The sequence below is a fragment of the Gopherus evgoodei genome, chromosome 2, assembly GCF_007399415.2.
Source record: "Gopherus evgoodei ecotype Sinaloan lineage chromosome 2, rGopEvg1_v1.p, whole genome shotgun sequence".
Lineage (NCBI taxonomy): Eukaryota > Metazoa > Chordata > Testudines > Testudinidae > Gopherus > Gopherus evgoodei.
Window position 1 is genome coordinate 76,782,659 of NC_044323.1, and position 22,937 is coordinate 76,805,595.

Below are 22,937 nucleotides of genomic sequence, written 5' to 3' on the forward strand. Positions count from 1 at the left end.
ACCTTTTCATAAGTTGACCCTGTATTTTAGGGGTTGGCAAACTTTGGCTCTTGGCCGTCAGGGTAAGCTGCTGGCGAGTCGGGACATTTTGTTTACTTGGAGCGTCTGCAGGCATGGAGCCTCTCAGCTCCCCGTGGCTGCGGTTTGCCGTTCCCAGCCAATGGGAGCTGAGGGGCTCCATGCCTGCAGACACTCCAGATAAACAAAATGACAATGCATTAGATATTCAATTCAATGATTCCACAGAATTTAAAATCATCAAATTTTGGTGTAGACCAGTTTATAAGCCGACCCCCGCTCTTTGATGCATCACTTTTTTACCAAACATATTTGGCTTATGAACAAGTATATACGGTATATTACAAAACACTAGTTTAGTTAATAAAAACCTTTACCTACATTAGAGTAATTTCCACCCTCTGGGCTTGTTCTAGTTCTTCCTCAGGATCCTTGAATCCAGTAAACGAGTAGTAAGTCTTGTCCCATTTGATAGGCCTGTAAAACGTCCCTTTTACTTCTTTATGAGGCTGAGAGTTCACACTTTGGACATGCTCAGTAGATAAGCTGCAGGAGTTGAGAATGTCCAATACTGTGCTTAGTAAGTCCCTGGTGTGCAAAGTAAAACTGACGGCTCGAAAACCTATAAAACGCAACCCTCAAATCAATTAATATTGTATTCAATTGAATAGCTGAACTTTTAGATGCATTCACATTGTTTCATTCTTGTCTTAAAGCTAAAACAAACCATACATGTATTATATGATAAATTTCAAAGTGAAATTATAACATTTATTTAACAAGTACTGTAGATTTCAAACTATTATCATGGCAGAAGGCATCAGAATATAGTTTACTATTTACAACTGTACAAGTCCAGAGCCATAACTACTAGGATATTTCAACTATTTGGCTCAATGGGTGAGTCTGAAGCTTATCTGCAATTGTGACAAATAGAAAATCAAGATGACGGAGGTGCAAACACTTCTATTGCTTTAACTCCAACAGTTTTGTCTGAGAGCCCTTTATGCAAGATTTATTAACAAAAAAATACTACTTTGGATTAAATATACTGTAGACAGGCAAGGATCTAAAACTACTTCACAAACAGTAAGCCTCAACACCTATGAAATTCAAGAGACAAACATTACACATATTATACAGAGTTGTAAGCTAAGGCCCAGAGATGTTAACTGACTCGCACAGTGTTACAGCAAGTCAGTGGGAAAAGCAGAAACAGAACCACATAGACCCAGTCCCCCCTGTTCCAACTACTAAACAACCCCCCTTTTTTCTTACATCTAAGTGGCTCAAATATATCACTATTTTTCCTCTGCAGGCTAGTATGATTTTCTTCTTCTAGCAGAAGGATCACTCAAAATTCATTTATGTGAGAATTTTCTGACCACTAGAAAGCAGAACATGAATTAAAATATAGACTAACACTTTATTAGACAAAAATGTAAAAAAATCTGAGGAAAATTCAGAGACAAGCATGCCAAACTTGCCACTGAAGCGAATATTAACTGAAATTTACAAATTGCACTTTAAAATGTACCCCTGCTACTCTAGGTCATTCAGCACTTCTATAAACACACAGTCTACATGCTACAGCGGGACCAAATAATGAGAAAATAAAAGTAACACCCTAAACTATCTTCAAGTTATACACAGACAGCTGAATTAAAAGCATTGATATCTGGCAAGTATTTCAGGGTATTATTTCAATTTCAGTGTAAGATTACTGACAGAACTCCTAGTTACTTTTAAACCCATTATAACCACTCTCTCTTAATAAAGATTTTCCATTAGAAAAATGTGTAATTACCTGGGATAGCCTTTAAGGGCCTGATCCAATGCCAATGGACATCAATGGGTATTAGATAAGGCACTATAAAAGGTACGAAGAGTACAAAACTATGGAAAGGATTTTCAGTATTTAATTTTTCAAGAGAAATTATCAGATAAAAAAGGCACCTGCAGCACTGAAGGATTCTTGGACATCAGAAGAGTTTTGTTCTCTCTCTCTCACATAAAAAGTGAGTTGAGTTGGCTTAAAAGATTTAAATCCTGGTTTCTGGAGATTCTCCAAATAGCCATTTAACCTCTTAAGAGAGTTTTCATTGATTTCCTGTACAAAACAAAATAAGAGCCACTGTAAATACTTAATTTTGTCCGCTTTCTCAACATAGCATATTTATTTAAAAACAGGCTAACAGTGTTAGTTTAATAAGATACAATTACATTTCAAAATATTAAACATAGTTCACACTTCCATGAAAACACATCAATGTATTTCAAATAGAAAAGTGACTGAGTAATTTTATTAAAAAATTGTCTTCACTGCATGAATAGCTGACTTGATGGTAGATAAAGGTAAACAGAAGTTAAAGCATACATAATGTTCAAGATAGCTTCCAAAACCAGGTAAAAATTAGATTTGATTAAAAGTAAAAGGTAATTTTTGTAAAGGTTGTCACACGTTTAAAAAAAAAAAAAAAAGGAGTGTTGCATTAGTTCTATGTTTTGTATGGATCAAGACTCCAGATTGTCAGAATAGTGAAACGCTGATCAGTGAGTTTGGAGATATACTTTGTCCAAATTATAAGAATTTGCTGGACATTATCTTGTTAAAGTTCTATTTTCCTAATCACCAATATCAATCATGTTAGTTCTACAAATGGTAGATCAAACTTTGACAGTGTAAAAAAACCTAAACTAATAACATACTTCCATTCTTCATATACCAGATAAATGAAAACACCATTAGAAACAAAAATATATTTTTACCCTTTCTCTGGGATGCTGGCCAAAGAAATCTGGATGCACAGCAAAATAGAAAGGTCTGAGAGCATTGACGGCTTCAGCCCCTGACAAAGGTCTTGCCTGAAGAACCCATTGTAGCAATATTTTCTCCAGACACAACCTAACAGGGTAATAAAAGCTTTATGTATTAAAATAACCACCAAATGACAAAGTAATATAAACTACATAAAAGAAATGTCACTAAAACACTCATATGAAATACAATCACTTAAAAATAAGCCATACTAGAAGGCTGAATTTTGTCCCATGGGATCTAAAAAAATCCTGTTTAACCAGAACAGGCCTACTGTGTTACAAAGATGGTTCATGCCAACAGTTCTGATTAGTGGCATTCAAAAAGTGGTATTTGGAGAAGGTAAGGGATACATGTTTCAAGTTCATATATGAAATCCTCCACACAAATAGCTCTTTTAAACTCTGGTGATTGGAACAGTCAGAGATACTGAGGGCTGCCATTTTGGAATTGTTTCTCAAAGTCAATGCCCAGAAGTTGAAGGTAAGAAAGTAGCTAAGAAGTTTAATATTTGTAAAGCACTTTGCTATTCTTGGATGAAAAGTGCTATAAAAACAAAGCATTAGTTCTGGGCTAAAAATAACTTAGTTACTTACCTTCTTGTAACTGTTATTCTTTGAGCTATGTTGTTCATGTTCGTTCCAATTAGGTGTGCGCATACTGCGTGCATGGCAGCTGGAAGGTTTTTCTCCTAGTGGCCTCTGTCGGGTCAGCCCGGGTGGCCCCTGGGGTCACACCTTCATGGTGCTCAATATAGGGCCTTGCCTATCCTCCACCCCCTCAGGTCCTTCTTGGTGGCTGCTTGGACAGATGGGTAGGAGGTGGGTATTGGAATAGACATGAACAACATCTCGAACTCAACAGTAACGAGAAGGTAAGTAACCGTTTTTTCTTCTTTGAGTGCTTGTTCATGTCAATTCCAATTAGGTGGAATACCAAGCCCAAATTTTGGAGGCGGAGTCAGAGCTCAAAGGTTCACTGATGTAGCACTGCTCTACCAAAGGCTGCATCATCTCTGGCCTGCTGGGTAAAAGCGTAATGCGAGGCAAAAATATATATACTGATGATTATGTCGCTGCTCCGCATATTTCCTGGGTTGGAACATGCACCAGGAATGCAGCTGATGAAGCCTGTGCCCTCGTGGAGTGCGTTGTGAGCAGAAGGGAAGGAGATAGAGTTGTAAAATGAAGTTTGCGACATCCAGACACAAGGACCACTCATGGCTGTGGAACAATCTGCTGAGATAGTCTCCCAATTCATTCTGTACCCTGGGGAGGATTGAGTGAGCTATGCAAAAAGTCCCAGAGTCTAAGGGGTTCCTGGCATAGGGGAGAGGAGCGTGCACCTCCATCTCTTTATATAAAACATCACTGTCGTGTTGTCTGTCATGACTGATACACATTTCCCCTCCAGATGAACTCAGAAGATCTGTCATGCTAGGAGGACTGCTTTCAACTCTCTGACATTGATGTGAAGGGAGAGCTCCGCCTGGGACCAGAGACCTTGTGTCCTGAGGTCTCCCAAGTGCGCCCCCCACCCCAGTGCTGACACATCCATCACCAGCAAGAGGGACGGGTGAGGTCTGGTGAAGGGGAGCCCCGCACACCTTACCTGCGGGTCGAGCCACCACAGGAGGGAGTTGAGGACTGGATGAGGCAGAGTGACGATCTTGTCCAGACTGTCCTGAACTAGGCGATACATCGAGGCTAGCCATCCCTGAAGAGGCCGAAGTCTGAGTCTAACGTGCTGTACTACATAGGTACAAGCGGCCATGTGTCCCAGAAGCTTCAGGCAATTCCTTGCTGCGGTTGCAGGGAACCGTCTGAGGTTTTGAATGTTATCACACAGGGACTGGAACTGCGATTCCGGGGGGTACACTGTGGCCTGTGTGGAGTCTAGTACCACTCCTATAAGCTCTATCTGCTAAATGGGAGATAAGAGTTGACTTTTTGGGCATTGAGAAGAAGGCTCAGTTCGTTGAAAGTTGCTCTTATGAAGCCAAGTTGTGCCTCCACGAGCGGCCCTTGATTAGCCAGTTGTCGAGGTACAGAAACACCCGTACCTATCGCTTACGCAGGAACACAGCCACAACTGCAATGCACTTGGTAAACACTTCAGGAGCTGCTGACAGGCCAAACGGAAGGACTGTGAATCTGAGGTACCTTCTGTGGGACAGCATAATCTAAATGTGAAAGTAAGCATCCTTCAAGTCAAGGATGGCATACCAGTCTCCTGGATCCAAGGAAGGGATAATGGAGGCCAAAGGGACCATGGGGAACTTCAGTTTCTTCATGAACTTGTTGAGATCTTGCAGGTCTAGGATGGGCCTGAGGCCACCTTTGGCTTCCTGTTTTGGGAAATACAGAGAATAGAAGCCCTAGCCCTTCAGCTCCAGAGGAACCTCTTCCACTGCCCCCAGTGACAAGAGCGAGTACATCTCTTGTATGAGGAGTTGCTCATGAGCAGAGTCCCCGAAGAGGGACGTGGAAGAGTAGAGAATTGGTGGGACTATCCCCTTTGTACCATGTGGAGTACCCAGCGATCCGATGTAATACAGGCCCACACAGGGAAGAAAGGGGACAGTTAGCATGAGAAGGTAAGGATCCAGTGTCCAGACTGGTGCGTCTTCCTGGGTGCATCTTCATACGGTCTGCTTCTGGCCAGCAGACTGCTTCGCCTGACCAGAGCCCTGGCCTGATGAAGAGTGGGGCCCCTTTCTGTTGTTTCTACCCAACCTGCGGGAGAAGTCCTGCCTATTTTGAGGCTGGTATAAACACGGCAGGGAGCTGCGGCTTAAAACATTTCTGCTGGTTTGCCAGAGTGCGGAGGCCCAGAGACTTGAGGGTGGCCCGTGAGTCTTTCAAGGTATGAAGCCAGGAGTCTGTTTTCTCTGAAAACAGGGCTGAACCCTCAAAGGGGAGGTCTTGAATTGTTTGCTGGACCTCATAAGGAAGCCCAGACACCTGTAGCCAGGTGCTCCATCTCATGGCTATCCCCAGTGAGTCTGCCACATCAAGGCCTGCCTGAAGTGAGACTCAGGGAAACCAGCTTTCCTTCTTCCACTAGAAAGAATTCTGCCCTGGAGTCCTCTGGCAACAACTCCGTGAATTTGGGCATCACTCTGCCGGAGTTGTAATTGTACCTGCTGAGAACAGCCTGGTGGTTAGATATCCGGAACTGTAGCCCCCTGGTGCAATAAATTTTCCTCCCAAAGAGGTCCATCTTTTTTGCCTCCTGATTTTTTGGGAAGGGGCCCTAGCAGCCTTGCCACTCTTGTTCATTTGCCATGGCTACCATTAGGGAGTCTGGTGGAGGGTGGGTATAGAGGTGCCCGAACCCTTTAAAGGGAACGAAATACCTCCACTCATTCCACTTTGCCGTTGGTGGCAAAGAGACTGGAGTCTGCCATGTCTTAGTAGCCTCTTGTATGGTATGTATCAGAGGCAGGGCGATACAGGAGGGACCAGAAGGGGCAAGGATGTCCACCATCGGGTCAGAGGACTCAACCACCTCCTCAGCCCGCGTGCCCACATTTTGTGCCACCCCGAGCATCAGTTGTTGGAGCACCCTCCTCTAGGGCTGGGGCATTTGATGTGCACACCACCACCTTGTCAGGTGAGAAGGATGACGAGGGGATCTCGTGGTGCAGCTGGTACCAGTGTGGCCAGGGCTGGTGTCGCTGTCAGTGCCCCAGTGAGCACAGCTGACATTGATGCTAGAGGTACAGCGACCATCTGGGAGGCTGAGGGCACATATGTCACCGACCTAGAATAAGACCAGTGGCTCTGGCCCTGGCGGAAGGTCCAGGGTCCAAAATGGCCACTGTGCAGGGGGCTGCCGCTGACCTGGCCACGGTCTTGATTGGAGATGGTATCCTTGTCTGTGGGACCTCAAACTCCTGCTCCTTCTGAACCAGGAGCAGTAGAACTCTGTTTCCGACTCCGAGGACTCTGTATAAGACAACCACGGAGGAGAAGAGTGCGTCTGTGCTGGAGAGTGGCATCTAGGGCTAGGGTACTGGTGCAGCTCCCCTACCCGCACGCTTGTTGATGGCACTGGTGATCAGTGCTGAGGGGATGGCAATCAGCACGGCATTATCGCTGGTTTGCCCCTGGATGACACCCAGGTCTCATGGGTGGTGCTGAGATTGTTGCGGGCGTCCTGTCCTATCTTGGGGTGTGGGGGAGAGACAGTGCTGTGAGAGCGATCAGGTCTTCAGCTGCCTTGAATGCCTCCAGCGTGGAAGGTATTTGCAAGTCATGATTCTCCCAGACAGGGGAGGGGGCCCAGATTCAACTGATCCTAGGGAGAGTCAGGAGTCAACGCAACCTTCAATGTGGATGCCGAGTTTGTGTGGCCTGAGGCAGGTCTCACAGCGGCGGGCTCCTTCAGCACTGCTCTGGGTGTGGTGGAGCATCCCCTCGCAGGTTTTCTCTTCTTGTGGGGTACTGGAGAATGAGAGTGCGTGGAGCTCCTATGAGGAGATGCCTGCCAGTGCTGAGAGTCTCTGTTGGAGTCCTTTCTCAGTGCCGACTCATGTCGTGACAGTTTCAGGGCACTGTGCCCTGGTGCTGAAGTGCTCAGCGTTGGCTCTGCTGAGCTGGGGTCCGAATGGGCATGCAAAGAAACCTCAATTATCAATACTCTGAGGTGCTGCTCCCTCTCTTTTTGGGTTCTCAGCCAAAAACCTCTGCAGATTTTGCAGCGCTCGTTGAGGTGGCTTTCTGCCAGACACTTCAGGCAGGAAGCATGAGGGTCACTTTTTGGCATATGCCTGCCACAGTCTATGCAGTTTAAACTCTGGAGACTGAGGCATGCCCCAGTACCAGGGATAAAAGGAGGAGTGTGATGGTGTACCCCATGAGGCTTTATGGAAATATGCTTATGAATGCATATACGACATAACTGGAATATGTTTTATACTACACATACCATGTAACATCTCTCTGTAAAGGTTATGATCTACTGAATACATTCCTCCTATCCGTATGCATGTGCCATTGTTGTGTTCGAAGTTATGAATACTGGCTGTGTACTTGCTTGATTTCTAAGTAGCCTTAGTAAAACATTTGGTCAGCTTCTTGGGAAAGGAATGTGCAAATCAAGAAGCATTTAAAGGACAATGAATCTTGGAAGGCTCCAATCCACATAAGAAGTCTACCTGAAGACATTCAGGGTAGCATGTAAACAATGTCTGCTGCCTGTAAAAACTGAGTCATGTATGGACATGTGACTTGCCCATGTGACTCCAAAACGCCATCTTGGAACTGGACTTTGCATAGGAGAGAGGAGGGGGTCTCCACCCACAAGAGAAAGTCTATTTAAACCCCTGGGACACCCCTCCATTTTGTCTTCAGCTGGCTCAAGAGATAGCCTCTTCACCCCCAAGGATACCTGAAAGAAACTGGAACAAAGGACAGTAACTACAGGGGGTGTCAGTGATTGCTGGACCCAGACTAGAAGGAGACTAGTCTGTAAAAGAAAGCTTGCTGGAATTCCTCTGAGGGTGAGGTTTTTATCTGTATTCAGTTTTCTTACTGTATTAGACAGACTTCTGTGTCCTATCTTATTTTGCTTGGTAATTCACTTTGTTCTGTCTGCTATTACTTGGAACCACTTAAATCCTACTTTTTGTATTTAATAAAATCACTTTTTACTTATTAATTGACCCAGAGTATGTATTAATACCTGGGGGGGCAATCAGCTGTGCATCTCTCTCTATCAATGTTATAGAGAGTGAACAACTTATGAGTTTACCCTGTGTACGTCTTATACAGGGTAAAATGGATTTATTTGGGGCTTGGACCCTATAGGGAGCTGGGCATCTGAGTGTTAAAGACAGGAACACTTCTTAGATCATAGAAGATTAGAGTTGGAAGGGATCTCAGGAGGTCATCTGGTCCAAACCCCTGCTCAAAGCAGGACCAATCCCCAGACAGATTTTTACCCCAGTTCCCTAAATGGCCCCCTCAAGGATTGAACTCACAACCCTGGTTTAGCAGGCCAATGCTCAAACCACTGAGCTATCCCTCCCCTTCTTAAGTTGCTTTCAGCTAAGTCTGCAGCTCTGAGGCATGTGGTTGGGTCTGGGTCCACAGCCATGGGTCTGTGTTGGAGCAGACTGGCATGTCTGGCTCAACAAGCCAGGGTGCTGGAGTCCCAAGCTGGCAGAGAAAGCGGGGGTAGAAGTAGTCTTAGCACATCAGTTGGCAGCCCTAAGGGGGTTTCTGTGATCCAACCCATCACAGGGGGGAATCAAAGGGTGCACCCTCCAACAAAACCTTATCTAAAACTAACACTAACAATACTGTATATACAAACTATTTACATTAACAAGTTAAAGAAACTAGGGGAATTGCACTTGCAGAGCAAAAGCAACAAGCGTTCAGGCTAACTGTCACAGGTGGTAAGAAGGAACTGAGGGAGTGGCAGGTCGTCAGGGTCCTATAGTGAGTGCAATGAAGGCATGATCCCAGGAGGAGCCCAGACCGACCCAGCGGAGGCTGCTAGGGGAAAAATCTTCTGGCTGCCATGCATGTGGTACGTGCACACCTAATTGTAATTGATATGAACAAGCACTTGAAGAAGAAATAATCATATTTCAACACAAAGAAGGCATCCCTTGTTCACTTCTGAGAACCACATACCCGTAGCTATTTTTAATCCTGAGCAAATTTACTTAATTTCTCAGGCATATTCTTGTATAGAAGACAAAATGATGTAAGGAGGTAGACTGGAGTGAAAGAAAATAAGCTTATTTGAAAATGAGGGTGCTGAAAGTGAGAAAAGGTGCAAGAACAGGGGGAAGAAGAGGGATGTTGACAGATTTAATTTCCATCATAGATAAAGAAGATTGTGTCATAACTTATTCCCAGATTTGGATCTTAGCGTCCAAAATATGGGGGTTAGCATGAAAACCTCCAAGCTTAGTTACCAGCTTGGACCTGGTAAAGCTGCCACCACCCAAAAAATTAGAGTGTTTTGGGGCACTCTGGTCCCCCCAAAAACCTTCCCTGGGGACCCCAAGACCCAAATTCCTTGAGTCTCACAACACAGGGGAATAAACCATTTCTGTTCCCTTCTCCCTTCTAGGTGTTCCCTCCCTGGGTTCCTGGAGAGACACATAGAAGCAAGCTCCGTGCATCTAAACAGAGGGATTCCACCCTCTCTATTTCCAGTCCTGGAAAACACAAGCACCGAGAGAGAGCCAAGCTCCCCCCTCACATTCCCCTCCTTCACCCAGAGGGAATGCAAAGTCAGGCTAGTAAATCTAACACACACAGATTTCCCCCTGACTTCTTCCTCCCACCAATTCCCTGGTGAGCTACAGACTGAATTCCCTGGAGTTCCCCACCAAAGAAAAACTCCAACAGGTCTTAAAAAGAAAGCTTCATATAAAAAGAAAGAAAAAATACATAAAAATGGTCTCTCTGTATTAAGGTGACAAATACAGGGTCAATTGCTTAAAAGAAATATGAATAAACAGCCTTATTCAAAAAGAATACAATTCAAAACACTACAGCAATTACATACATGTAAATACAAAAAAAAAACCATATAAACCACTGTCCTTTCTGTACTTACAACTGGGAAACAGAAGAGTAGAAAGCAGGAGACAGAAATCCTCTCATAGCCGAGAGAGAGACAGGCACAAGACAAAGAACAAAGGACTCACACACAAACTTCCCTCCACCCAGATTTGAAAAAGTCTTGTTTCCTGATTGGTCCTCTGGTCAGGTGTTTCAGGTTACTTCTTTCTAGGTAAAAAAACATTAACCCTTAGCTATCTGTTTATGACAGATTGTTTAAAGTAAGATTTGAAGAGAGGGAGTGTTTGGATGAAGAAATTCTAGATAGATCAGAAAGCATAAGCTTCAACTGTGGACAGTTAAAAGAGAGAGTTCAAGGTTGTAAGAGCAAGTAGTGGGCAAACAGGAGATAGTGTGTCTTTAGTTTTAGAAATTTGTAAATACCGGGATTACAGTTCTGAACTGATGCGAAAACTAACAAGATGCAATAAATATGATATGGTTCCATTTCCTGCAGTGGCAGAGTTATATAACCACAGCACTTTTGATTGCCCCAGAAGAATCTCAGGAGGCAGAACTGAAGTAAGGGCAAGTTCTGACAACATTCTGGAAATGACAAAGAGCAGACTTGCATGGCAGATTACAGAAATGAGAGGAAAAGCCAAATTCTGGGTAAAAGATCACTAAGCTTTCTGATCATAGTACAAAGTTGTCTGAGTTGTTGTGTTAAATGAACAGGACAGCACACTTATAAATACCAAGGGCAGTGTGTAAATAGTAAATGTTTAACAATGGAATTATTCCTTCCCGACTGCTCTGACATAGTATACTAATTAATTTACCATGAGAAGTCATTTTTCCTTCTATCAGCATTCACATTCAGTTTGAAACTAAGATGATGAAGAGCACTTCAGTTCTGTTCAGTGGTAAAACATTTTTAAATTTATGCAGAGTCTTTCATTTAAACTACAAACAAAAAAACAAAAAACAAAACACACTTCACAAAATTAAATACAAGACAGACAAAATCATATTATGGTCAGAGGTTGATAAACTCAAGACAGGCGAATAAATAAAAGATAAGAGGCATAATTGCATATCCTTCAAATAGAAATGATGACTATATAAAAATAATAAGATAGCCTTATAAAACTCCATTCACCTGATTTCCTAGGGTGAGTAATTTTACTGGAGAATAAATTGTGATGAACGTTTCTTTTTTTCTACTCCTACCCTATAAAAGAAGTTGGCTAACAGACTTTTTTTGCTTTTTCGGGGGAGGAGGGGAGTTGGGTTGGAGAGTATGTGCCTGGACTGTTAAAATTATCTTGATAATTTTGCAAGGCTGAAATAAGATGACACTATTAAGGGCCCAAAAGTAAGCTATTCCGATGGTTAGGAAAGATAGAAAATGTGGCAAAAGACCACCTTGGCTTAACCACGAGATCTTGCGTGACCTACAAAATAAAAAGGCATCATATAAAAAATGGAAACTAGGTCAGATTACAAAGGACGAATATAGGCAAATAACACAGGAATGCAGAGGCAAGATTAGAAAGGCAAAGGCACAAAATGAGCTCAAACTAGCTATGGGAATAAGGGAAACAAGAAGACTTTTCATCAATACATTAGAAGCAAGAGGAAGACCAAGGACAGGGTAGGCCCACTGCTCAGTGAGGAGGGGGAAACAGTAACGGGAGACTTGGAAATGGCAGAGATGCTTAATGACTTCTTTGTTTCGGTCTTCACTGAGAAGTTGGAAGGAATGTCTAATATAGTGAATGCTTACGGGAAGAAGGTAGGTTTAGAAGATAAAATAAAAAGAAGAGCAAGTAAAAAATCACTTAGAAAAGTTAGATGCCTGCAAGTCACCAGGGCCTGATGAAATGCATCCTAGAATACTCAAGGAGTTAATAGAGGAGGTATCTGAGCCTCTAGCTATTATCTATGGGAAATCATGGGAGACAGGGGAGATTCTAGAAGACTGGAAAAGGGCAAATATAGTGCCCATCTATAAAAAGGAAAATAAAAACAACCCAGGAAACTACAGACCAGTTAGTTTAACTTCTGTGCCAGGGAAGATAATGGAGCAAGTAATTAAAGAAATCATCTGCAAACACTTGGAAGGTGGTAAGGAGATAGGGAATAGCCAGCATGGATTTGTAAAGAACAAATCGTGTCAAACTAATCTGATAGCATTCTTTGATAGGATAACGAGCCTTGTGGATAAGGGAGAAGCGGTGGATGTGATATACCTAGATTTTAGTAAGGCATTTGATACGGTCTGGCATGATATTCTTATAGATAAACTAGGAAAGTATAATTTAGATGGGACAACTATAAGGTGGGTGCATAACTGGCTGGATAACCGTACTCAGAGAGTAGTTATTAATGGCTCCCAATCCTGCTGGAAAGGTATAACAAGTGGGGCTCTGCAAGGGTCTGTTTTGGGACCGGCTCTGTTCAATATCTTCATCAACGATTTAGATGTTGGCACAGAAAGTACGCTTATTAAGTTTGTGGACGATACCAAACTGGGAGAGATTGCAACTGCTTTGGAGGACAGGGTCAAAATTCAAAATGATCTGGACAAATTGGAGAAATGGTCTGAGGTAAACAGGATGAAGTTCAATAAAGATAAAGGCAAAGTGCTCCACTTAGGAAGGAACAATCAGTTTCACACATACTGAATGGGAAGAGACTGTCTAGGAATGAGTATGGCAGAAAAAGATCTAGGGGTCATAGTGGACCACAAGCTTAATATGAGTCAACAGTGTGATACTGTTGCAAAAAAAGCAAATGTGATTCTGGGATGCATTAACAGGTGTGTTGTAAACAAGACACGAGAAGTCATTCTTCCGCTTTACTCTGCGCTGGTTAGGCCTCAACTGGAGTATTGTGTCCAGTTCTGGGCACTGCATTTCAAGAAAGATGTGGAGAAATTGGAGAGGGTCCAGAGAAGAGCAACAAGAATGATTACAGGTCTTGAGAACATGACCTATGAAGGAAGGCTGAAACAATTGGGTTTGTTTAGTTTGGAAAAGAGAAGACTGAGAGGGGACATGACAGTAGTTTTCAGGTATCTAAAAGGGTGTCATCAGGAGGAGGGAGAAAACTTGTTCACCTTAGCCTCCAATGATAGAACAAGAAGCAATGGGCTTAAACTGCAGCAAGGGAGATTTAGGTTGGACATTAGGAAAAAGTTTCTAACTGTCAGGGTAGTTAAACACTGGAATAGATTGCCTAGGGAAGTTGTGGAATCTCCATCCCTGGAGATATTTAAGAGTAGGTTAGATAAATGTCTATTAGGGATGGTCTAGACAATATTTGGTCCTGCTATGAGGGCAGGGGACTGGACTCGATGACCTCTCGAGGTCCCTTCCAGTCCTAGAGTCTATGAGTCTATAAAAGGGAGATCAAACAATCAAGTTTTACTGCACTCGCCAAATGCCTTTGCAAACAAACACGATAGTCAAATCGTAGTTATTCAAATTTTATGAGATCTAGTGAAACCATTATCAACAAACCCAAGAAAGACGATCAAAGAACATTTTACAAGCCAAGATCTTTGCAAATATGAATATTCTGAAAATCAAATAACTAAAAGAAAGTCAGTGCAATATGAAGCTAACAACCAGATGGTTTGGTCTTCGGGAGACATCTTTTCTTTTCCAAAATCATTAAATAGTGAGTCAAATTAAAACAGAACTTGCATAGATCCATAACATTTTAGGGTCATCACCAAATCTCTTTAACACCACTTGGGCAGCAGATTCATTCATGTGAATACCTTTCCATTCAGCGATTAAAACAAGATCGGATATCAGAGTCTCATGTGCATACCTAAATCTTATTTTTAACAATTTTTTAAAACAAGTATTGAGTTCTCAAGTTGAGATAAGGACTCTGATCTTGTTTGTCAGTATCTGTAACAGTTTGGTCAGGGTTTAAATTCTCCACAAGTATTTCTCGGGGCTTGGTGCCAGGGCTCCTGCAGTTTGAAAATATTTACCAGAGCTCTGTTCTGGATGGCTTTGGCTGAATTTAAGCCCTGCCTTTAGTTAACAACAAAACAACTGATGAGGCTAATAAAAAAGGGTAGGTCAATATATAAGATTCAAATAAATTTGCAGGGCTTGAAGAATCCATCTGACCATGACAAGCACAAAGCTTTCTCTGGCGAAGACGGGGAGCCCTTATAGTTAAAAAATAACCTTTGAAATGTGAACCAAATGTAAACCAAAGCAACACAGTCTTGTATAGGCAGAGAGGCAACTCTATCACCTCTTCTGTTACTCCTAGTTTTGTCAAGAAGCAGAATGAAATTTACCAAGACTGGTCAGCTTCACCACTGTAATTCAGGAAAGAACAGTAGTAAAAGTTAACCCCTCCCATATACAACTTCTTTGCAGTAACCAGGAGGCTCTGAGGCAGTAAGAGAAAGATTTTCCCTTCCAGACATTCCTAAGTACTTTACATTTAATCAGACACAGCTAGAAGCTCATACAAAAGATAGTCTGAAAAAAAGATCCCTGGACAACACCCATACAAGAATGTCAGCACCCTACCCTTTCATAGTTGCTTGACAAGGGGCCTAGGCTCCCTGTACCTTAACTTTTAAAGATGGGAACAGGTATCTCTGGCTAACGTACAAGGTTTTCCTCATAACTTTTTTTTTTTAAACTTGAGACATACAAATCACATTTATCCAAGATCGTAATGAGAAAATGGTGACAGATGGGAAACAAAATAAAACAAACTGGTATATGTAACATTACCATGGTAGAAGGTAGGCTGAGGATCCTAGCAAAAAACTATTTTGAACTTACTCAAAGGAGGAACACTCACAGACCATAATTAACCCATGAACAGAATGAATATATACAGAAAAGATGGAAGACAGACCTGGAGGCATCCCATAGCTGTAGGGTGAAATTAAGAAATTAAAATTAATTTAAAGAAAAAAAATGCAAAGAAGGTGTCCTTGGCTTTTTGTTCAAGGAGTGATCAATTTCCCCAAAAACCGCATTGAGACTGAGGATAAGAAGAGATAGGGATTCATGTTCAAAAGCAAAATCATTACCACCAAGAGTAGGGCAGTCTCACTATTGTGTTATCAAACACAATCTCTGCTACAAGATTATGCAGTAGGATTGCAAGACAGAATTACTGATGAAATAATACCCCCTGCTGAAGATTGTTGTCAAAAATCTATTAAACCTAACTTTTTCCTGTAGCTTTCACACTGAATATCTTTGTTAAAAGTAATTTACTTTACCCTTACAGTTCACTTTATCTGTAATGGTGAACTTTAATAGCATAAGAATTCAGTTATATTTTGGATATTTAATTTTAGCTTTGTCATATCACCTTATTTCACACAATAAAGTCATACTCAAACCTATGTTCTGTTTAGCCTGTGTCTGACTACTCATCCTCCATTGGATGACTGAATGTGTATTGCAGCTATGGTAGTAAAAATGTCAAATGGCACACTGATAACAAATGACCGATTCAGACAAAAATTGAAAAGTATTAAACACAAAACCTCCAGCTTTTAATTACTAAGTTAAAGGGTAGATTAATTTGGCAATCAGTCTTACCTCCTCACAGCCCCCAAATGGCAAAACATCTCACTGCTTATGCTCAAGTCAACTTTCAGACATCCGCTAGATCACTTAAAGAAGAATATAAAAGGAAAGTATATTTAATGATTGTGTCCATGTATATTTTCCCCTTTCAATTTTCTAAAAAACTGTTTTACAATTTAAGTTACAGTGGTAATGAACAATTAAGAAAATCCACAATGCAGGATTTGGTTTTACACAAGGATGCTTTTAGATTTTTTCCGGAGCTACAGGAAAAAAGTATCCTTTAGTAAATTATGTGATAAAATGTGTACTCTGTTTGACATAGGTGGATTTGAACTGACACTATTTGAAAATCTTAAACAGAATAATTTAAAGATACTCCAGTTTCTGATGAATACGGCTTTTTAAAAAAGTCCTTTGATATTTTTAAAATATTTTCCAGTCTCCCTGTTGATATTTATAACTGTCTTTTCAGCAAAGGAGAAATTGACTGGCTATACAGGGGAAAACAGTGAAATTGACTATGTACAAAGTGCTGTCAATTCCACAAAATAAAACAAAAAAACCCAAACAAAAATAGAGCAAAACAGTTTCCACCCAAACTTCCTCCAGTTATATTAGGTGCTACATTTAACTTAAAATTTTTCAAAACAAAAAGTTTTCAAGTTGGTTATGTTCCTTTAAAAACAGGTGGCAGATAAAAAAAAACAATAAAAGAAAGTACTTTTTCATACAATGTATAATTAGATATGGAATCCATTGCCACAAGTTATCATTGAGGCAAAAGTCTTAGATTTCAAAATGAAATTAGCAATTTTTTGTATGATAAGAAAATCTAGAAGTATAGTAGTAAACACTAAATAAATCAACCAACCATTTTGGAAGGGCTTAAGCCAATTTCTAACTACTGAGGATTAGGAGTGAGTATTTCTGGAGGCAGATTCTCTCATAACTGCCTGCTGCAGTTTTCTTGCATCTTCCTCTGAAACATCTGGTGTTGGCTACAGTCTTAATTATTTTATTAAAAACTGATCAACTGAACGCACACAGAATTATTTCATCTGCACCCTAATCAAAAGACAGTTGTGCCTGAGCAAAACACAATTTTATTTCCTCAAACAAACTAGATTTATACTGTACTCCATTTGTAACATCAAAGTCTTTGGGAATAAAGCATCATTTTTGCCTTATCACTTCAGAACTCAAAGTGAATATAGTTGGTTTCACAGTCCTACTGAGCCTCACTTCTCCAACTTAACATGAAGGGAGAGTGACATGCAAAAAGTTACTGCATTTAAAAAAAAACAAGCAAATCGGTCTTTAAATTTGAATGTATTTTTTAATTTTTACAGAGAGTGTTAATCAAGTGATATCTAGGGCAGTTTGAAACAAATTGTGTTAATAGTCCATTCACCATATATTTGAAAAAACAGCCCTAATAATTTTTGCTTTAATACTTTTGGAATTCTCCATAGATCTAGGGCCAAACACTTCCTTTCATCAAGTATAAGGGTATTGGTTAATATGTATGTAGGCCTTTTTTTCCTCTTGGAAAGGCACAAAATAATTCAGCATAACTGGCTCCTCAAGGGAAGCAGCATAGTGTGTGTATAAGCAGTCAGTGCTGCCAGTTCCTCATGTTTAACTGAGCACTTGATTGCTGTGAGCATTCCCAGCAGTATACTGAACTGAACATTCCAGGTATACCAATATTAGTAAGAATGACAGATGTCATGAACTGGCAAAAGCTGAAGGAGTTTAAATATAAAGGAAATATTCACTTTTCTCATGCTGCACAAAACCTGCTATGGTTAATCAGTTAAGTCAACAATTTGATCACTTTTCTAAAACAATTTAAAAAACCCAACACACTCTAAAATAGCATGTGATTTGGTGAAAGATTCTTGTAGATTCTAGTCTTATGCCTGCTGAAGCAGCTACCCATTTCCCTAACTGGCCAGACTGCAGCATGGTTACTTCAACAACAGTATATACAGAATGAACTAAAACATTCATATAAACATTTTAGCTACAACATTTCCATAGGTTAAGAGTAAAACACTAGAGCTGGTTTTGTGGCTTTTTGCTACCTCAGGCAAATTCAGAGTGGTCATAAGCAGTGTAATTACTAAAATTCAAAGACTTGAGTAAGTTTTTAAAATATCTCATGAAGCATCCAGCAAATTCTATCCCCAGACTGCAAAAACTGCTTTAAAATTAAAATCTAAAATGTGAGTCTTTAGCTTTATGCAAGAGAGAATGAATCAGGGCTGATTTGCCAACAGGAATATTTAAAAGACACCATTGAAATCCACACCATTAGCAAGTGACTAAACATTTTGCTGCCTCAGGCAGACACCTGTTGGGCTTATGCTGCATTATGTAACAGGTCTGAGACGCAGTCATGTAACTGCAGTTCCAAATCAAAGCCTCTTGTGAGACACAAGTAGGGCGGAGTTTTGGTCTCCAGAAGAGCAGCGCTTTTGCACTCTCAGCATAAATACAGAAGCAGCTTACAAAACACAAGCCAAGTGTCTTCCAGCTCTTGACCATCCATAGCCTATAAGGCCAGAGGGCACCATGTATCTTGACCTCTTGTATATCACAGGCCACCAACATCTCCTACACTAGACTAGGGGTAGGTCCGAGCCAAGGGGTTACAATCCGGACACAAAAAGCGGCAGGGCCCAGGGCTCCATCCACCGCGTGACTGGAAAGCGCCGCCCCCGGCCTCGCTCCCCAGGACAGCCGGCCCGGCTAGCAGCGGAATCCCGCGGGAAGTTTTAAACGAGCCGCGTGGAAACCGATCACTGCCTCGGCTCGGCCCGGCCCGCTAGCGCGTTCAGCGGGCAGCTCCCGGCCTGTGCCCCCGAGGGGTCGTGGGCCGGGGAAGGGCCCCTGAGCGCAGCTGAGGCCCTAACACTCCCCCGAGATACGCGGCAGGCCCCCCAGCCCCTTACCTCAGCGTCGTGACAGCGGCCCCTCCCCCCGCCTGCCCGAGCTCGGTCCCCATGGCGGGGCGCGCGCGCAGGGAGCCGACGCTCAGTGCCCCTTTCCCGAGAGGGAGGAGCGGCCTGAGGGGCGGGGTCGCCGCCGTCACCTTCCCACCTCCTGAGCAGGTTCCTCGCCTCCGCCCACACTCCGGGTCGCGCGTAGCCGCGTCACCTCGCGCGTTCCTCCAGCCCGCGACCGAGACAGCTCGCGCACCCCCATCCGTCAAAGTAGCCGCGCATGCGCGAGAGCTCTGCAGTGCCCAAGCGACCCGGTGGAGGATGTTTAATTCTCAGCGGCAGAACGTAACCATCCCGGTGCCAGGCTCCCGCGCCCCGCAGACGCTGAGGAACGGACTCTCCCTATCTTCCCCCACCAGGGGCACGCTCTGGCCGGCCGCTATTAGCGGGCTCGCCGCGCCACCGCAGGATTCAGGGGGTCCTCCCGCTTCGGCGGTAATTCGGGACCCGCGGCGGGAGTCTCCCGTGGAATTACCGCGGAAGCGAGACCCGCCGCCGAAGTGCAGCCGGGTCTTCGGCGGCGTGTCCCGGAACGTAAGGACCCCCTGCGGCAGAATTACCGCCGAACACCCAGCTGCGCTTCTGCGGTAGGGACCCTCCGCCGGCGGAGACCGGGAGCGGCCCTGCGCCCCGCACTCTCACCCCAGCGCGGGTGATTTCAGCCAAGCTGAACCGGCCGGAGTTTAGCGGCTCCCTCAGGCTTCCACCGCTCGTGTAACGTTGGGGATTTCACCCTGTTAGCCCCAAGGCCTTGCCTGTAACCGCGCACGCCGGAGCAGCTCTGCGGTGCCGGGTTGCGAGCCGCAGCCCCTGAGCTCCCGCTGCTACAACTTCTTCCGCATAGTTTGGGAGTGGGGGGCCTGGCTATGTCTCCTCACCCACGCATCGCGAGTAGCTAGCCTGGCTAGGGAGCCCCACGCTGCTCTTTCTCTGAGCTGGAAATCAGCTTTCACTACTTCTGAACGCAGCTATCCAGCAGCAGGAGTCCAGTGGCACCTTAATGACTAACATTTATTTGGGTGTAAGCTTTCGTAGGTAACCCCCCCCACAGAAGTTGGGTTGTGGGGTTTCTCACGAAAGCTTGTGCCCAAATAAATGTTAGTCTTTAAGGTGTCACCAGCTGCCTTGTTTCTGTGGCTACAGCCTAACACCGCTCTCCCTGATACTTGGGGGCCACCCAGCAATTGACATTGCATTCCTTTTAAATAAACACAAAGTACACCCCGAGGTTGGTGGCCAAATGCAAATACAGCCCTTATCTTATTTCTGGCAAGCAGGGGTGGCTCTAGGCCCCAGCACACCAAGCAAGTGCTTGGGGCAGCATGCCCAGGGGGTGCATCACCGGGAGGGCGGCAGGCAGGCTGCCTTCGGTGGCATGCCTGCAAAGGGTCCGCTGGTCCTGCGGCTCCACCGAAGCCATGGGACCAGCGGACCATCCGCAACCGGCAGAGCCCCCCCCCCCCGCGGCATGCTTGGGGCGGCGAAATGTCTAGAACCACCCCTGCTGGCAAGTTGGTGATCAAATAGAATTTCTCAACATTTCAATACAGAGATTACTGAGCACTTTGCATACACAATAACAATGGGATTCAATGCAAAACATAAAAATATAGTTAAATTCAGTAGTAATAGGCACTATATGAAGTCCGTGATTATTACCTAGGATTGGCAGAATCTGATTTTTATTTTTTGATAATTTTGATGGATATTATTTTTAAACTTTTTTTTTCTGACTTTTATCAATTTAAATTTTAAGTTGTGGGCCAGGAAATATTTAAAGAGATGTTAAGATTAAAAAAGATAAAGCTTTAGCTGTTAAAACATGTCAACATCATGTGTAAATCTATACAAAGTAAATATGTTTAAATCACTTCAGTAATTTCTCAAGCAGCATTTTTCTTACTTTGCTGATCTGTAAATTTCTGTTCAGGGGGTGGGGGGAATAGATTAGTATTCACCTTGCTCTCCCTGTCAGTACTGGGCCCAAGTCAGGGAAGCTAATGTTCAAACCAATGGACCAAACGCAGTGATCAGTCCTGGTCATTGTCACCTTAGGCACATTGTGCATACACTAAGTAGTAGCAGTTTTTGATGGAAATATTTTTTCATCAGTTTGTGGGTGTGGTGAAATCAGTTTTACAGACATTTACCAATAAGAATATCTTTCCAAACCTACCATTATCACCTTCCATCTAGTATATTGGAATGTTAGCACTTTACAGCTACTTTACAGAAATGTATGATTACACCAGAGGCAAGAGAGTAGAAAATCTGTCAGATTTAAACTCTGAAAATCTGAGTTTAAATCGCTGCCTCTAGTTATCTAGAATTTCTCATGCTAAATGCATCTAGGATGAGAATATGAAATTCCTAAAATGAGAAATCACTCCCATCAAAAAGAAATGCAGGAAATGAAAGGCATAATCCATCTAAACTAGGTAGGGATATTCCAAATTCCCTCATTTGGTATAAAAGGAATATCAAAATGAGTGAAACCAGACTCACCTGTACCATGGTCATTTGAAGGGTAAAAACCAACATTTATATCTGTGAAATACAATCATACAAGTAATACATTCATACTACAATATATTTTCAGATGGTACATGGCAGTCAGAATCAGATCCAGATAATTGTAACAACCCTACAGTAAAAATGGTGTTCACTGTGGTAAAAGTTGTATACCACTACTGTGATATATAGGGAAAGTGGGAGGGAAGCAGAGTTTTCCTGGCAGAGTCTAGGAATCTGTGGTGTTTTTAGGATCCACTTCTTTATCACAGCAAGAAATTAGAAACAGGGCTGATAAGTTACAGGACTCATCCATATTTCAGTGAAGCTTTAAATTAAGTCAGCATCCATTCCTTGTTTCTGTCATGTTCTGCATAAAGATTCCTACATGCACTCAGGTGTTTTTGCATCCTAATAAATGCCAATCAATAAGTCATGCAAGTAAATTGGTTGTATAATTATGTAGGTTTGTGTGATGTAGTCAGTAGCATGTGATGTCACCTGATGATTATTACTCTCCTAACATTAAAGCCAATGGAGATCAAACATTTTCCACTGAAACTGGTTTTTGACATACAATTAGGTTTTTGATTAAATGAAAAATGTCTCTTCTCAGTAGATAATTTTGAGGTTCTGTCAAAAAATTGAACCACCCCCAAATTCCCAGCCAAACAAAAAACGGATTAGGAATATTGCCATTGTGCCTGTGGGGGTGGTGGTTAGGCTGCTTCATGCCGCCGTTCTCCTCTATGGCCTAGGTTCTCCAGTCAGATGACCTCTCTCACGATACTTCAAAGCCAGCAACTTCCATGATGTACTGCAAGTGCTCAGTAAGAAGACAGAACATGGCACATCATGGAATTATAGTTCAGCCAGAGAGACCAGCCCATAGAGGAAAATGGAGTATGGAACCCCCAAACTACAACGCCCAGCATTTGGCAGCATTTCTGAAAGTTTTCAAATAAAATGTTTTGATTTTCTCACCAAAAGTTTGAAATTTTAAGCAGAAAAAACTCAATTCAGGAAACAGGGTTTATAACATGTTGAGTTCAGGGAATTTAGAGCTAGGGAAGGCTTCCAGCATCTTTGGCCCATCCCTAAGCATCACATGATGAGATATAAGGAATCTGGTGCACTGTGGATTGGCTTCATCCACTATATCTGATCACCTAGCTAGTTTGTTCTTTTGGTGCAGAAGTAGCAGGAGTTCCTAACCCATGTAGAGAATTCTTAGTAAAGAAGGTCTTCGAGGGATAGTTCAGAGGTACAGATGCAGGGAAGACAACAAGCACTCCATAAAAATAGATTGTTAAGGTTGTGGGATGGAGACAGTTCTATTTAAAGATGCATTTCTTGTGGCTTTTGGTGCTTTTAGGGTTAGTGAGCTGGTGCCACAGGCAGCAGGGAACAGGTCCAAGCATGCATTAGCAATAACTGATGTAAAGTTTACACAAAGAGC

The 22,937-nt window shown here is 42.8% G+C and overlaps 1 protein-coding gene across 4 annotated transcripts in view; it reads right to left on the bottom strand.

Annotated features, from left to right (window-relative positions):
• TCAIM (T cell activation inhibitor, mitochondrial) overlaps positions 1-19,344 on the bottom strand; it is a 63,163-nt gene extending 43,819 nt beyond the window's left edge. For 2 of the 4 annotated variants that reach the window (XM_030551029.1, XM_030551026.1), the window contains exons 1-6: positions 18,917-19,056; positions 15,969-16,042; positions 2,788-2,923; positions 1,975-2,128; positions 1,826-1,888; positions 400-640 (exon numbers count right to left, since the gene is read on the bottom strand). In XM_030551029.1, coding sequence (XP_030406889.1) covers positions 400-640; positions 1,826-1,888; positions 1,975-2,128; positions 2,788-2,923; positions 15,969-15,997 — 623 coding nt within the window. In that variant the 5' untranslated portion in view covers positions 15,998-16,042; positions 18,917-19,056. The other 2 variants (XM_030551027.1, XM_030551028.1) reach the window with 2 other exon arrangements.
• Positions 19,345-22,937: the final 3,593 nt, after the last annotated feature.